Source organism: Pseudorca crassidens, chromosome X (genome assembly GCF_039906515.1).
Source record: "Pseudorca crassidens isolate mPseCra1 chromosome X, mPseCra1.hap1, whole genome shotgun sequence".
In the NCBI taxonomy this organism is placed as follows: domain Eukaryota; kingdom Metazoa; phylum Chordata; class Mammalia; order Artiodactyla; family Delphinidae; genus Pseudorca; species Pseudorca crassidens.
Genome location: NC_090317.1, coordinates 117325768 through 117343883, shown reverse-complemented (window position 1 = coordinate 117343883; position 18116 = coordinate 117325768). Strand labels below are relative to the sequence as shown.

Here is an 18116-nt window from a genome sequence, read left to right as displayed (position 1 = left end):
ACAGACCAGGAGGACCAATCTGTGTAATTAAAAGAGAATAAGGAAACTTCAGAAGAAAAGGCCCCCTTTCCAGGGCTTTCTCCACAAGTGAGGACAGCTACTGTCCCAGTACAATACCTCTAATTAACTATTTTCAATTAACCTACCAGCTCTCTTCTGAGAACACTCCCCCCTCCTTGGAAAAGGAGAAGCTCATGTGGGCCTTAGCAAAGGTCAGTCCCCCAGACCACAGGCATGTCCTTTCAGGTCCCCTGGGCAGAGACTCCATGGGTCCCTGTATCAGGCCAAAGGCTGGGTCACTATCAGGGACCTCAGCCACATCAGGAATTCTATGATTCCAGAACTCTGAAACATCAGGCTACATGGCTTGTCCTCACAGTCCCACAGGTGGGTTCATCACCTGAACTCAAAATGGCCGCCTCTTTCATGAGGAAGGGGAGAGAATGAACAGAGCTCTTCTCCATGTCGAATCACGCTTTAATGGTATCAGGAAAAGCTAAGATTCCCTGCATTTCTATCAAAGCAGATGGAGAAGGAAATGGGAATGTTTTGACTATGGGGGACCACCATTCTGTCATCATTATAAAATCCGCCCCTGGGTTCCTAGGTTCTGTCCTGACTCAAGTCCCAGGTGGACCTGGCCTCGCAGTTCACTGGGTCCGCCCACTCAGCCCACTTTCCTTGCCAAAGCCCAGACCAGGGGGACACTCCTAGATACAAGGACCCCAAAAATGATCAAGGTAAAAAATCTCTTTCAGCTTGTCACTTGAAAAACTACCAAAAAAGACTGGCTCTCAAGTTTTAGATTTGGGGAATATTCTCGTAGCATCATCTAACTTGTTTTTTCACGGCCATGGGCTTGAGAAGCATCATCAGTCATTTCTTGCAGTGCCAGCACCACCACCTATGCTCACTCACTCTAACATTACCTGCGCAAGGTAGACTCTGAAGATGATTTTGGACATGCTTAGACAGCTCCTTGCTCTGCATTTTAAAGCCCAGCATACCCCAAAGCAGAGTCCTAACTAGTCTTCAGTGAAACGTGGTTCGGTGGTCAACGTGAAGCAGGTTTCCTTACATAGGACATCTGAGAGCCTGCGAGACGCTAGTTCATTTGTTAGTCTCTAAGAGGGTGCTTGTGCGTGCAGCTGTACCCAAAAGTTATTTGTCCAGACAGCCAACTTTCTCTCTCTCTTTATGTCCTTATCTCTCTCTTTCTCCTCCTTTTGTGGAATATTTTCTAGGGCTACAATTCTGCACAACATGCGCTGGGAAATGCTGGCCAACATCCATTTGAGCTTGTTGCATCGTCTCCTCTCCAATAGATGGAAATATACAACAGCACCCTCTTTTATTACAACATGCCTTATACATGCAAACTTGGGCACACCAAGGTCCAACTCACAACTTGTGAAAATAAGCACTGCGTACAATGGTGCAATGTGGCTGAACCCAGAGCTATCCTTGGAGCCTGGTGTATTGCACAGAGCTTGTACAATTCCAGCATTCTGCATCATGTGAATCGTAAACTCCTCTACGACATGAGAAAACTTCAGTTATCCCCACTTATATGGACTCTCTGACTTTTAAAAGGTACCTAAGGCTTTATGCCAGCAATATAAAAACAAAATAAAAAATCAAGTCAGATTTACAAGTGGGTTATGCACTATGCACAGTGTTTAGAACTCCAAATCTTTTTCCCATAGAAACAAAGTCATAAGTGGTGATTAAGTTCCCAGACTAACCCATAATGCAGCTAAAACAAGGCACATCTGTAATGTCATCAAGTAAAAAAAATTTTAAACAATGAAATTAAAGAAGAAACAAACTTATTTATCAAGAACACTTATGCTCGGTGGTATACCCAGAGGGGGGCAGGGGGGCAGCCCGTGCCTACTAAGCAGGAAGGGGCATCCTGTAGAGAAGTGACAAACGATAATGAAGCCAGCAAGGCCAGTTGGCTCTTTATTTCACCACCTGCTGACAACTGAAAACAACATCAGTAATAAAATACTGCTCCTTTGACGAAAACTGGGTTCAACAAGAAGTGAAGAAGTAGTTAGGGGTACTTGGAGCTATTAAGGAGGAGACCATGGCTTACCAACGTGGATTTTAATGTAATTCTTTATTGTGTCCAAATTAATATCTATAACTAGAGTCGTGCCTGTAGGAGTCTCTTTTTTTTTTATGCTTATCAACAATGATCCTGGTCAGTTGGGGTAAAACAGATGGAACAAGGATGGAGAAACAGATTCTACGAGTTCAAGGAGCAAACATTAGAAGAGAAAGGAAAGGAGCTAAAGAGAACATGTGTATAATGTGAGAGGCCGTAGGTCTGAGATGGAATTGCGTGGACTGAGAACACTAAATCAGAGGAACCAAAGGCATCCTGCTCAAGATTCTCCCCGGGAGAAAGAAAAGGTGGGGAGGAGGAGGAGTTTCCTAGGAGAGCCACCAGGTGGAGCCACCATCACAAAACCACTTCAGGGATGGTCCTCTGGGTGGACTTGGGTGGAAGTCTAAATCATTATTCCACGCAACACTCATGACTCCACTGTTAATGCCTTATCACTAAGACACAGAGATTAAAAGGAGATAAATATAATAGAAGAAAAATTCTAAAAACAATTTTGTCAATGACCCACACACTAAAAATTATAGAAAAAAATATGAAAGCAACATCCCTCTAGAATGGCTTCTTTCCACCCATTTCACACCCACCCCTAAGCCCAACAGGCAGTACTACTCAGATAAGAAAATGGACAAGGGCAACATACTCTAACATCAACTACTGGTCCTAACACAGGCTCCTAATAAAACAGAAATGCAGCCAAGGATCATTTACTGTACAAGATCTTTATGGCCCCTTTACTCTCAAACTTTCAAGAATGAAGGCTCACGGGTGTAAAAAAAAAAAACCCCCAAAACCATAAATGCACGTACAGATACATTCACACAGGCATATATATTATTGAATGACTATATATGATATTCATCCACGTTCACTGCCAGATGGCAGGCTTTATTTTTATCTTCCCATGCGAAAGAATAGCACAGGTGATAGCCAAGAGCTTCCACAGAATAGTAATGCCTTCTCTTAACTCTTACTCTTCTATCTGTGCATAAAAGCCAGCAATCTAGGTAAAAATGACAGATGATTTGGAAACTTGAAGAAAAATCTGACCCAACACACCACATTTTCCGATTCCTAGTTAACTCGAGGTAACTCACATTTGCTTCTCCAAAAAGAAATTTGGAAGGGAAAAAGTCTTGTTTCTAGAAACAAATCCCCAGATCTCACATCTACCTTAAACAACAAAGCACTAGAAAACCAAAGTGGTTGACATTTTCCATCCTTCACAGCCTATCAAGATCCATGCCACTGTCTCTGAGCCAATACAAGAGTGCCATGGCAGCACATGCACATTTATGGACACACGCACACACACACTCACTCACGTTCTGATGAGCAGGCCAATGGATACCTCAAGGATATTATTCCAAGTTGCTAAGTAAATGCTAAAGACAAGAAAGCTCGAACAAACGTTTCCCCTTCAGTACAGTCAAGGGAGGGAGGTCACTATGGCCGGATGTGTTTAGGGATTGAATGACAAGTGCTGAAACTATGAGAGAAAGAAAGATTAAACAGTAGGTAAAATTCTTCTGACAGCTACAGGCAGCAGACCAAAATGGAGAGCCCTTCTGTGCGCAAACACTAGGCCCATATTATGTTGAGGGGCATGTATGTATCACCCATCAACACACAAAATGAATTCTGGAGAGTTTCTGCACTAACTTTTAAAGCAACAATGTGTCACCAGAGGCAGAGCAGCTGTTGGTCTCTCTGTCAAGGAAAACTTTTGAATTAAACCCGTCTGAAGGACTAAACACACGAGAAATGAGCCTCAAAGAGTCATGTTCTACAATCACAGTCATATCCACATACCAACTTAGAGAGCAACTCTCCCCCATCTCAACTTGAATCTTATCTCGTAGCGTCAGTGCTGTACCTGTTACAAATAATATCCTTTAAGCCATCAGATCTTTCAGCACTAATCTCCGGAAGGGGCAGTAAAATGCAAATGCGTAACAAACCTTAAATAAAGATGGCGAAAGCAGATTATCTTTCGGAAGGCAGATGCCAGAGTAGCAGAGCGACTTAAAAAGATGATTATAAAATACACTGTATATCAGGAGAGCATAACAACAACAATAATAATAGTAGCAAAGAATAATAAATGTGCAAAATACAATAGAGACTTACCAAACACTGAATTCATGATAAACTGGAAATAGAAACAAGGACATATAAAGCCAACCAGAAACACGCGGAGTGGCTTCACGTTCAGAATGACAGAAGTAAATAAGAGACATATCCCCACCTTGCCAGGAAAAAGATACAAGGAACGTGCAGCACTTTCTCAACATTTCCCAAGTGATACAATAGATTGGAACTGCTTAGAGGCAGGACCAGCTGGTGTTTCCTAGTTTTTCTATCTGCCCCAGCACCTAGCACAGGGCCAGGGCCACAGTAGGCACACAGTAAACATGTGTAATTGAATGTCTGTTAGTACCCACCCCAAAGTGAGTAAGGAACAATGTCCAAAATTATAGGCAGCAGGAGGGGTTCAGAGAGAGGCAGCTTCCCCATGAGGTCTGCTAACAGTGCAAAAACTGGGAAACTACAGCCCTGAAATAGAAGCTGATCCTCACACAGGCCAGCAGGGTATTGATTCCAGCCTGGACACTTAACCTATCACATGGATAAAGTTGATTGGGAAACCCTTATAAGGATGAAACCAAAAGATTTTTTTATTCCATTTTACTTCAAGTAGAAAAGAGTCCATATTCAAATGGACAAAATCCTCCTTGCTCATTTTTAAGGATATATTTATTGTATTTGCTGTTAACTGCTAAGTACCTATTCTGTTCAATTTTGGTTTGAAACTCGAGGTATGAATATCTTTAAAAAAATTCTTCCATATAGCAAAGTTCCATTTTAGAAGGGCCCATCACTCTCTTATATGGGTTCAATGATAGAAGAAACAAAAGAATAAATCATTCTCAGAAGGAAACAGACAACGTTTTTCTTTCTGGTTCATGAGAATGACTTCTGGCTCTAAGAAAAAATTTTAGATTTTCTGGCTGCAATTTGTCAACATTCTGGAGTCTGGGATAACTTTAGGATATACAACATCCATGCTGCAAGTTTAAATTTAAAAATGACCTCTTAAGCCTTGCGGAAAGCTTGTCTGAACCAGGAAGCTCCTTCACTGTGACTTGGGTAAAGCCCAGAGAAGTGGCCAAGGGTGAGAGCAGACATAACTGTCCTCAACAGTGCTAATGTCTGGAATATATAGCTGATGGCTGCCAAGCCAACTGGATGATCTTCTCCCTCTCTCTCTCTCTCTCTTTCTCTCAATTTCAGTCACATCTTTTTTCTCAAATAAAAAGCCTGTGGAGTCATTCCAGTACCTCCCTAAATCAACTCTGTAGAGATCTGCAAAGGTTAAAGCTGAAAACTGAAACTAATCGGTCCCCAAACTAATGTTTCCATGGTCCTGGCCTTTTCTCAAGGCTATGAATAGCCTCCTTCAAATGTAGAATATCTTTTGACCTTATGCAGGTGCCTGGGGAGGGCGAGCTCATCCCACACTGTGAGCTACTACAACCCATTCACCCCTGCTGCAAAGTGAGGCACGTCCCCAACGCAAAAATCACTGGACACAATTGGGCAAACTTCTTCAGCTCAGTGTATCTCAAGTTCAGGACACAATGAAATGGTTCAATTTCAGACTTTTCATAGAAATAGACTTCAATCTTTCTTTATTAAACCATTGCTAAGCCTGCATCAAATGATATGGCCCATATAAAGTGAACAGTCATCTCATCTTTGATAAAGATGAAGAAAAAGAACCTGTGTTAATTCTACCAAATTCACACAGGGTCCAAGGCTGAATCACAAGGTGGACTCATATACTATAAGAAAATCCCATGTTAGTGAATCAAATTAGCCTGTGACTAAACTCTGAAAGCAACTTCCCTCCATAACAACAGCAACAGACAAAAACATCCAAGAGATTTCTAGGGACAAAGCCTGATGGAAACAAAGGGAAGGAGGAGGCTTCGGTCATTTATGATAACTCATAAAACTTGAAAAATTAGTTGGACGGAAGTGTTTACAAGTGACTAGAATCGTCCCACAGATTTAGCCTCTGATCCTTGTTTTAAGGGGGAGAAAAAGTGGTTTTTCACTGATTTGGGGTGGGAAAAAAATGTAGCTTTTGAGCTCAGCACAATGAACTATTTATGTGGCCTGACAAGGCCAATCAATCCAGCCTGCTGTTTATTATAAGGAGCAGTAGGATATTGTTAGCTCTGGTGGGTGGGGGGCGGGGCCAAAGACGGCACTGGCCCTGGTACACAATTCTTCCCTTCAACTGGGAATTTATGTGTGGCCCAGGTGACCCGGGGGTCAGTATGAAGCCTGGGCCAGAATGAAGATGGTTTGTTATGTGTTTCATATTTACAGGACGCCCCCATGTGCTATGGTCTCAGAGCCACTGGCAGATTAGGACCTAAGAGTAAAAAGCTGGTCATAATCAGGCTGTCGGCCTAAGGTGGAGGCTTAGAAAGAAAACATTAAGTCAGTAAGCCGGTCCCTTTAATGCCATTTTCTGGTTACTGAAAAATTCTGTAGGGGACCTCAAAGGTCAGATTTTTCGTTGTAAAGAGACAATTATCTAAAAAGTTCGATTCCTTCATTGATTTAAAGCTCTCAGGTAATTTTGTCGAACTTACCTGGATAATCACCTTTATTCCTTAACTTAATTAATCCCTTATCTTGTTAAATTAATGAATTACCTTAATTCTCTTATTTGCTTTACAAAAACAAGGCTGGCCAGAGAGGCCTTGCCGCTGGTCTACGTGTATGCCATTCCTCGGCCCACTGACCCAAGGAGCATTAGGAGAAACGGGAGAGGCTCAGATCAGCAAGGGAACTCTAGCTCTCCAAGTCCAACGAGGGCAGGCCTCAGGAGTTCTGGAACCTATTTGCAAGAATGTAGGAGGTGCTCTGGGGGATGACTATAGTTTTAGAGCTAGGTAGGCCTAAAAAATTCTTAAAATGGGAAATCCCCTCCATTGGCAGGATGGGGTTTAAAAAAAAAAAAACAAGAAAGAAAATCCTATAGCTGCTAAGCAGCGTGGGCCTCCAGCCAATATTTCATCTGAATAATTCAAAAAAGGAAATGTAACCCAGGGCAGCTGGAGGGGGTAGAGGAAGAAGCAGGAAGGAAGACAGACACAAAGCTGAAGTCTCAAGCACTATGATCAATGGACAGTTTATTGGACAAATTCTTCTGCAGCCTAAATTTGATGAAAGATTAGCTGTTCTTCCCCATGGTTATGTAAACTTGACTTTTTTTTCCTTTTAATGGAACTCTTTGCTAATACATTTCCGGCTCCTGCTTTTGAACAGCTCTATGTTTCTCTTTAAGGAAGTAATAAGCCCCTGAAAAGCCTGCAGCTGAAAGCTAATCTACCTCGGGCGTGCTCAGTGTGCACCCGGCCTGGTCCATGGGGAGGATGGGCTCGGGAGAAACTGAGGCAATCCAGTTTCCATTTCAGTATAGAATTGAGTCGGGTTGTCTCTGCCATCTTATAGAATCTCTCCTACCATTTCACACAACAATGTCACAAAGGGCAGATAGGGGAGAAAACAAAACTCCAACAAGCTGATACCTGAAAAATCTGCCTTGAGGCCTCAGAAGGGGGAAACAAGATGGTGAAAGGTTTCCTGGTTAGACACATGGATGGATGAGCTATATCTCTGTAAATACTGCCTCCTAAACCGAGAGAGACAAGGCGGAGCCCAGCGGTTAGAGAGAGAAAGACCGTGCTAAAGCCTGCCCTTACATTAAAAAGAGAGCATGGCCAGACGTGCCCGGCTCAGCTGGCATCACAGTGTTCTCTGAAGTCACCCTTCAGCCAAAAGAAATAGATACGAAAGCGAAAGCTAAAGTCCTAGAAAAATCATCGTTTACAAATTTAGTCTACTTTCCCACTGTCAAGAAAATTTTTTTATTAGTTCCCTTTAGTATAGTTATTGGATCATTACTTGCCGTGTGTGTGAGTGTGTATGCACCCCAAATTTATACAAAAATCAAAAACAAAAGGGCAAACGCCATTCAATTTTCCAGCAATGCAAAATGTGATACAGTTCACCCAGAAGTTTCCAGTTTGGGTTTGTGTGTGGGGAGGGGCTCTTTCTTCTTTGCCATACCTCTCCTGTTGGTTCTTAGAATTGTTTCAGAAGACAGCAACGCATTTCCACTGGACACTTCGTGCATGGGCTTTTCTGGAGCTTTGCTGGAGAGAGGGTCTTTCTTCATCTCTTTCTTTATTTCCTGTGAGGACAGAGAAAAGGAAAACAAGATTGTAGTTTAACATTTTAGAATGTCTCTGACTATGTTAAGCTTCAGCTTTCTGGAAATGAACTATAGTGACCTCAACTCAGCATAACATTTTATTCTATTTTATTTTAACATCTTTATTGGAGTATAATTGCTTTACAATGGTGTGTTAGTTTCTGCTGTATAACAAAGTGAATCAGCTATACCTATACATATATCCCCATTTCCCCTCCTTCTTGCGTCTCCCTCCCACCCTCCCTATCCCACCCCTCTAGGTGGACACAAAGCACTGAGCCGATCTCCCTGTCAGCAAAACGTTTTTAAAACACCATTTCCTGTATGTTGTAGTTTGTTTTCCTTACATTTATTAGACAAGCACCTGGTCCTATAAAATGTAATAATGTCCAATACAATGCAACCTTCTGTGACTATGGTCATTCCAAGGGATCAAAAAGGCCACCATACAGCTCCAAATGATAGCCTGTTCTATTTTTTGAACAATGACAATCTTTGGCCAAGCAGAATCGCCCCTCAAAGGTCTTCTGGTTTCTATTCTTCCCAACAGGGGTTTAAAGAAGTATATTCCCAAATCACCATTGTGCTCACAATTATGCTAAACCCAAAAGAAGATGATTTCAGTTCATTTACAGTTACCAAGTTCCTCTGGCTTTTTAATTCCTCAGAGAGAAAAATATAAAAGATAATAAAATAAAATAAAGACGATCATTCTAAGCCAGGGGTCGGCAAACTAAGCCCACCACATGTTTTTGTAAATAAAGTTTCATTATAACACAATCCCCTTCATTTCGTTTAGGTATTTCCTATGGCTGCTTTGATGCTACAACGGCAGAGTTGAGTAGTTGGAACAGACATCCAAGCGAAAACTACCTGGCCCTTTACAGAAAAAGTTTACACCAGGTGGTCTCTTATCAAAGCTCCATTAAGATCTGGATTTTTAAAACCTGATGCCTGATACAATTATTTCAAATTATTGATATTCGAATAATTTACATATTTTTTTCCAAAAGCATTAATAGCCGGAAATGATAGTAACTCACAAAGTGCAGATCTGGGCAGGGTGGGTTCTGGGCTTGTCTGCATCCATGATCACACTGACTTGGGAAAAAGAGAAAGCTAAGGGGCTAGAGCCAAAGCACGGCTGGGTGGCAGGAAGGACTCAAAGATGAGAGATGTGTTCTCTAGAAAGAGCCTGGGACAAGAATTGGACATGGGTCCTTCTATGAATGAACATGAAGATGGAAAATTTGGTGGGAGGCTACAATTTGGCCTGGGCAGAGGTGGAAAAAACAGAACAAAAGCTTGTCAAAACATAGCCACCGCCTGGCAGCTTCCTACACACCCGAGCGTTAGTTACCGTATCCAATTCCCCGATTGCTGGCTCTGTTCACAACAGCCTCGCCCTCTCTCCCTCATGAGGGCCTCACCGGAAACCAGCAACTGCGGTTGGTGCTCTGCTGGGTTGAGAGTTTCAGCTGGCGGCTCAGGCCAACCCAGCACAAAGCGGTGTGCATGCATGTGTGTGTACACGCACTCCCACCTCAGCAGCCCCGGCACCTGCTAGAACAGCAGTTGCTGGGGGTTTCTGCAGCCTCACAGGCAGATGGCATCAGGGGACAATCTGCAAACATTGCCAGCCTGAGCCGCATGAAAGGATGCTTTCTTAGTGATGGCTGCCAGCCTGCTATGGCTCTAGAAGTAAACAAGGCACCACAGGGCCTCATTCCCCAATCGTTGCTTCTTTGGGGGTAGAGAAGTTGCTCAAACATCACTCTCCACTGTAGGGCGGGTATGACTGTGCAAACACAAATTTCCCACCTAGACACAACATAACGCAGTGATACAACATCCAATTTTGCCAAGGAGTAATTCAGAGAAATTCAGTGGGTTGCAGGTGACATGGTAAGCACTTGCTTAGCACTAACCACGATGCAGTTAGGCAGGGGTGAGGGGGTGCAGATGTTTGACAGACTACGGTAGTCACTGGAGAAGGCCTGAGAAGCTATGGTTGCCAAGAATGTTCACACCCAAGGCTTCAGAGCAGCAACCCGTGAGCTTTGAAGGACTGATCTCATCATGCAGGTGCTTAAGGGCTGAGAAACGAGCAACAGGAGAGAGGTTGCTTCATAAGTTTCAGATTCTGTTGTCCCTCCAATGATTGTTCCCATTTGCCAGATACGTAAGCCTCATGATGACCTAATTTCTTAAGTTGCTTGTTAGATTCAAGCAGGGAGGAGAAAACTTAAAATATGCCCTGCATTTTTCCAAAGACACCAATCAGACATGTAGGCATGGCGGTGCATCCTGGACTCTCCATCTGCCCAACACCCAGGTACACCAGGCTCAACGCAGTCCCACCCAAACCCAACATCGTCCCTCCAACCGGCCCCTTCTCTGGGAGAGACGGGAGCTATCTTGCTTGACAGCCCATCATCAACCCACTTACCCAGGCTGGAAAACTCAGCGTTAACCTTCGTATCTAACCAGCCACCCAGTTGGGCTCTATCTACTTCCTCAATCTGTTTCTCTCCTTCCTCCCAAGCTGCCTTAAAAACATGAATACCAGGCAAGGAACCTGAATAGATATTTCTCCAAAGAAAATAGACAAATGGCCAGTAAGCACACGCCAAGATGCTCAAATCATAATTCACTAGGGAAATGCAAATCAAAACCGCAACGATATACCCCTTCATTCCCACTAAGATGGCTAGGTTTTTTGGGTTTTTTTTCTAAAGGAAAACAAGTGTTGATGAGGACGTGGGGAAACTGGAACCCTTGTACATTGCTGGTGGGAATGTAAAATGGTGCAGTCACTGTGGAAAACAGTATGATGGTTCCTCAAAAAGTTAAACACAGAATTACTGTATGACCCAGCAATTCCACTCCCAGGTATATACCCCAAAGAGTTGAAAGCAGGACCTAAACAGATACTTGTATGCCAACATTTACTGCAGCATTATTCACAGTAGCCAAAAAGTAGAAACAACCCAAGTGTCCATCAACAGACGAACAGATAAACAAGATGTGGTATATACATACAATAGAATATTGTTCAGCCTTAAAAAGGAATAAAATTTTGATAATGCTACAACATGAATGAACCTAGAAAACATCATGCTAAGTGAAATAAACCAGACACAAAAGGACAAATATTGTCTTATTCCACGTATATGAGGCACCTAGAATAGGCAAAATCATAGAAGCAGAAATTGACTAGAGGTTACCAGGGAGTAAGGGGATGGGGGGATGAGAGTTAATGTTTAATGGTTATGGAGTTTCTGTTTGGGGTGATGAAAAATTTTGGAAACAGACAGTGGTGACGGTTGCACAACATTGTGAATGTAATTAATGCCACTGAACTGTACTTTTAAATGGTTAAAATGGCAAATTTTATGTTATAGATATATTTTTACCACAGTAAAAAATACACATGAATACCAGCTTACATTTGAGAGCTTGCCATGTGCCAAAGCTTCCTCTAAGAGCTGCACCTGGATTGCAACTTTTAACCTGCATAACAGCCCTATTCACAGATGCACACGCCAAGTCACAGAGAGCTAAGGAAATCTGTCCGAGGTCAAACAAGTAGGTGCCAGAATTGGAACTCAACCTGTCTAGCTTCAGAGCTCATCTCTTAACCACTCTTCCCCCCAAGTCCTGCCTGCCTCCAGTCCCTCCCCTCCCCTCTCAACCTCCACACTGCCTCAAGGGACACTTTCCTAAAACAATTGTCTGCTCTTGTCACTTTCCTACTGAAACCCTCCAGTTACTTCCAAAAGACCACAGGGCAAGCTCTTTCCTTCAAAAAGTTTTCAAATTGCACAGCAAGCCACATGTCCCTGTGTACTCACTTCTGGCTCAAACTATCTGACATACATGCTGACCCCAGGGTACCAATTACCATGCAAATGCAAGGTAGGAGTGCATTTTTTGAACACCCTGATGTTCATAGACATCTGATGTCATGGACTCCTATTGGTAGGCTCCAAAAATAGGTGACGATGCCGGTAATGACACAACCTTACACTCGCAAGGCCTTATATAAATTAAAGTGCTTTAACAGATCTTTTTTCGCCTGCTCCTCACGATAACATTTTCATTTTGTTACTGAAAGAAATCCTGTTTTTTCTAGACTGATATATTTTTTCAGACAAGAATCATGAGACTCAGTCAGAGAGGATGCAAGACCATCAAAAGGCTACAAGGCTAGTAGGGGGCAGGGCAGGCCGTGGGATCCAGCTGCAGGCCTTCTAGGCAGAGCTCTCTTGCTTACACCTCACCTCCCAGGAAGAACTAGTGTCATGGCTATAGCAGGGACAGTCAAAATCACCCCACTGGTGGCTCCAGTGGAAAATTTCACTTTCCTCCACATCTAAAGAATCTGATTTATTGCTTTATCCATAAGCCCACAAGTACAAAGGCTGAAATCCTTGAAGACCCTTATCATCCACACAAAAAAGCTCTTTGCTGCAAAAGAGGGTGGACTTGGCAGTGCACTAACTCCTGCCTGCCTACAGCTGCCAGCATCCCTGTCCCTGGAGCTCTCCGAGGTTCTGATCCAGGTCATGGGACTCTATAGACTTCCTGGGTATGAGCATTCCTTGCCCCCAACCCTCAGTCTCAGCTTTCTAACCACAAGGCCTAGACTTTTAACCATTTGTTAAGAACATGGATCCTACTATCTCACTGGTAGAGACTACACCCTGGACCAGAGCTGTGGGCCAAGGGGGCTTACAGAAATTCATACCTGCCCACATATATAAATCAGCAATGATTCTACTTGCTTTAAAACACAACAGAATAGTCGGGGTATCAGCAAACCTCTTTAGGAGGTAAAGGAAACCCAGTTTATCTCAAAGCTAATGTCTTAACAATGGAAACTCGGCTTGTACAGTAAAACTGAGGCCATCAATAAACTATCGATGCTCCAATGACACTCAAGTTGTTGTTGCCAGGACCCCCCGAGGGAAAGGAGAGGAGAATTCACACCATTTCTGCTTCCCAAAGCAGAATGCTGATCAGAGTCTGAGATGGCTTACCCACATCTGGAGGCCAAGAAGCGCCAATAATGCCACTCTAGCAAAAATTCTCTGTGACACATTTAGCAGCCTGCAAACAGCAGCCTCACTGGGCAAAGGCATAATTTGTACACAACTGGAGCTCAACTAGCATCGTCTGTTTTCTGATAAGTGGAACTGCCTGGATGTGGCTGGTAGACAAGCCCAGTCAACTACCTCTTTGCCTCTCCCTCCCCCATCCATTACATACTATACAGGTGTTAGAGGGTTGGCTCAGTTGAACCTTAACTTCTTTCAATTAACCAAAATACTACACAGTAAAACATCAGTGAAGGTCTGGTCGGGGGGCCCCTCCCTCCTCTCATCCTTTATGTTTTCTACCAACCTTGACACAAGTTAAGACAGAGGTATCACAGTGGATGGAAAGAACGCTGCTGTGAGTCAAAAAAACAGAACCAGTCCTGGCATCATCATTTATCAGGTGGGTGACCTTGCGGGCAATAGTGAAAGCCTCTAAGCAGCTCTTTTGTCATCCCTAAAAGAAGCCTAATGCTAAATGGTTTGGCACCATCATAGAGGTGTCTTCAGGATTAAAGAGTGAATTGGAGAGTAGTATACAAATTGATTACTTATTATCATTATTAATGTCATCATTAAATAGTAAGTGCTACAAAAAAAAAAGAGAGATCTACACCTAATAGCACAGATGAATGTTCACAGTCAGAATGCTGAGTGAAAGAAGCCACACCCAAGAGATCACATACTGTACAATTCCATTTATGTGAAGTTTAACAACAGGCAGAACTAATCAATGGTGAGCGATCTCAGAATAGCAGTTACCCTTGGGAAGGTACTGACTGGGAGGGGTACAAGACAACCTGCTGGGAGGATGGAAATGTTCTACAGTTTGGTCTGGGTGATGGTTTGCACAGGTGTACAAACACCTAAAAATTCATTGAGCTGTATTTCTAAGATCTCTGCGCTTCACTGTATGCTATTTCAATGTAAAAAGAACAACATAAATGCGTAAACCAGAAGAATACAGACTCTTTTCAATCAAAATGTGCTAATATTTCATCCTAGGAGGTCAAAAACCAGAAAAGCTAGTGCTTGGGTGTTTTAACATTCATCTCAGGGGGTGGAAAGCCTTCTGGGATCAATATTAAGGGGATAAATGGTCAGAACATGCCAGATGCACCCTACCAAGTAGGTGAACCAAGGGGCATCTCATCTAATTGACACAATCAGCTGAGTGGCTCGGCTCCCTCCAAGGCGCCCCTCCTCTCCACCTCAGCTGCTTTCCTCACGTCTCACAATAATTCCTTGTCTCCTGCCACCAAGAATACAGGCACACAGAGCAGGCTGGTGCCACTAATACCAGGGGAGCTCGGTGATGCCCTGACCAGCAAGAAATGCTGGTCCCGGGCTTCCCTTGGCATTAGAGTGAGGCTGGGCAGGGTCCCCTAAAGCTCAGGGCTGATGCAGGGCAGGGAGAAGAGGCATCGTTTGTCAGCCTGCCCTCGCCTGCCCTCAAGCATGGTCTGTTTCTTTCTGAAGGGTAAGGTTTCCTTTAGAGCTAGATGTGGGTATGGGATCACTAGTACTAGTGCCCCCTACACTAGTTCATGGAAAATCTTTCTGCAAAATTACCACTGGCAGGAAATAAAAGGAAACAAACCCTTACCCCAAATCTACTGATCAAGAGAGTTTTGAATAGATACAGAATCCTGGAAGAGCACAGCGCCAGCCCGCCCCCGTCACACACATGCATGATATCTTTCTGCCCGCTCTGCACACAAAGGGCAAGTTTAAGAAGCAGCCACCCCATGAACATTCCCTGCTCGCAGAGACTGTGCTTTCCCAGAATTTGGCTCCCTTCACAATAGGCTAGTCAGTCTCAAAACACCTGGGAAGACACGGCAAGTATCCAGAAAGTAATAGTAGACACCAAGGGAGCTTCAGCTCTACCTGTAAGACTCCATTTCTTTAAAAAAATACATCTCATTATCACAATTTTTTTTTTTTTTTTGTGGTACACGGGCCTCTCACTGTTGTGGCCTCTCCCGTTGCGGAGCACAGGCTCTGGACGCGCAGGCTCAGTGGCCATGGCTCACGGGCACAGCCGCTCCGCGGCATGTGGGATCTTCCCGGACCGGGGCATGAACCCGTGTCCCCTGCATCGGCAAGCGGACTCTCAACCACTGCGCCACCAGGGAAGCCCCACAATATTTTTTGAAATACCCATGCCGCTGAACCACAAAATGCGCCAAGTTCATTAGAAACAATTGCAAAGAAAATGTATATAAAATATCTGAAGTAAATATGGCAAAATATGAGGATATGATAAAGCAGAGTGGTGAACACACTGGTATTTGTTATTCACTTTCTTTTTCCAATGCTTGAAATATTTCATAACTTCCCCTGAAAAGTACATAGTGAAACCACATTGATGTCTCATATCACAATGGCTTTCTTACATTTCCAAATTTCATTGCCACTTAGAAAAGTGCTCTGAAATATCATCATAAAGACACCTAAGATATTTTCAGCTCAAAACTAATTCTTTTAAAGTAACAGGATACCTATTGTTATGTCTCTATGTAAATCTTCAACTGCATTATCTACACTATTATATATTTGTAGTATTATCTCCCAAGAATCACCAATAGCACAAGCCCAGGCAAGAGGCTCTCGACCTGCAGGATGGGAATGAATGCTGCAAAGAGCTCAGCCAGTGCTAGATTCCGGACAAATATAAGACCGGCTACCTTCACGTTCCGAAGAGATGACATAGCTTCCTGATGTAAGACACAATTACCTGCATGACAGTCAATGCCTTTATATATGCCCATGCCCTGCTAAACAGCTAGATTACCACCATTGGATCAAAGGGTATCAATACTAACCAACTGTTTGTACATGCTTTAGTGAGCACTTAATAAATATTTGTCAAATGAATGGCCAATTTCACAGAGTGTTATGGGCAAGATAGCTATCTACAGGCAAGGGGGAGTATTTTCAGTTCAGCCCAAAGCTATGACAACATGGAAATCTGTATCATCCCTACAATGATACAACTGGTGCTCACTGGATCACAATCAACTTCTCACCTAAGAGGATACAGATCTGGCTTAAGAGTGGTAGGAAGAAGATAGAGTAAGAAAATTCAGGGCTTCCCTGGTGGCACAGTGGTTGAGAGTCCACCTGCTAATGCAGGGGACACGGGTTCGTGCCCCGGTCCGGGAAGATCCTACGTGTTGCAGGGCGGCTAGGCCCGTGAGCCATGGCCACTGAGCCTGCGCGTCCGGAGCCTGTGCTCTGCAATGGGAGAGGCCACAACAGTGAGAGGCCCGCGTACAGCAAAAAAAAAAAAAGAAAAGAAAAGAAAAGAAAATTCACAGAGTGCCTCATTTATTTAAACAAGCAATACCATTTCTTTTTAGACTATGAATATTAGATATTCAAAATAAATTTACTCATTTAAAAAGTAAACCTTAATAACACTAGAAGAAAACATGAGAGAAAGATTTTTACAATCTCAGAGTGGGAAAGACTCTTTGACACTGACACAGAATCCAGAAGCCACAGAAGAAAGGGTTGATGAATTACAGAAAACTATAAATACAACACAGAAAGACAGACAAGAAAGACAAAAGTCTTTATCAAGAAAGACAAAAGTCAAAGCGCGAGAATATTGCCTGTTATAAAGACAGACCTCTTTCCACAAAGTATCAGCAAAGAGATCAATAACCCAACAAAAAATAGCAAAGGACAATTCATAGAAAAAAATGACTCAAACACATGAAAAGATGCTTAACCATGCTCATAAGAGAAATGCAAATTACAGTGGGATTCATCTGACCATATCTGAGCAGTACTCACTACACAGAACAACCCTGAATCCTTTTGGCTATTTTCTTAAATGAAAATTGTAGCATTTGTACCTTCTGTGTTAGAATGCTTACACAGCACGTAGCACAATGCCTGGCATACAACTGGCACTCACACAGAGAATGAGTATGAGAGATACAGAGAACAGCAAGCACAAAACTCTCCAGGAGCTGACAGTCTACATAGGGAGGGATGTAAATAACTTGTTAATTACAAGATACCTTTTCTTCTTGATATTAAATATCATGAAGTTTCTCAATGGACCTCTCTGATACCCAGTGGATTTCTTAGCCCTACTGATATGCAAGATATAGTTTTTATCTGTCATATCGGCAACAATCAAAAAAATTGGTAATATAATGTTGGCAATGATGTAGAGAAAGATACCCACTTGTACTTTCCACTGAGAGTATAAACTGATGTATAAATTGGTACAACCTCTGTGGGAAGCAATGTGGCAATTATCTATCAAAATTTTAAATGCCTACACCTTTTGACTCAGTATTTCCACTTCTAGGAATTCAAACTGCAAATACACTTGCACATGTGCAAAGTGGCATATGTACAAGATTAATGGTTACAGCATTGCTTAACTTAGCAAAAGACTGAAAGAATGTAAACGTGTGTCAGTTAGAGAACTGGTTCCATGAATCCACACCATGCAACTCTCTCCAAGAATGAGGCTGGTCCATAAGTGCCAATAAGAATATACACTGAGACATGTTACTAGGTAAAAAGCCTAATAATGTATGCAAGCATTTGTGTGAGTTTGTAT

At 42.9% G+C, this 18116-nt stretch overlaps 1 protein-coding gene across 10 annotated transcripts in view; it reads right to left on the bottom strand.

Annotated features, from left to right (window-relative positions):
• Nucleotides 1–18116, bottom strand: part of SH3KBP1 (SH3 domain containing kinase binding protein 1) — a 344093-nt gene that overhangs the window by 199827 nt on the left and 126150 nt on the right. For all 10 annotated transcript variants that reach the window (XM_067724411.1, XM_067724414.1, XM_067724416.1 and 7 more), the window contains one exon: nt 8285–8408. In XM_067724411.1, coding sequence (XP_067580512.1) covers nt 8285–8408 — 124 coding nt within the window. The remainder of the gene's footprint in view (nt 1–8284; nt 8409–18116) is intronic.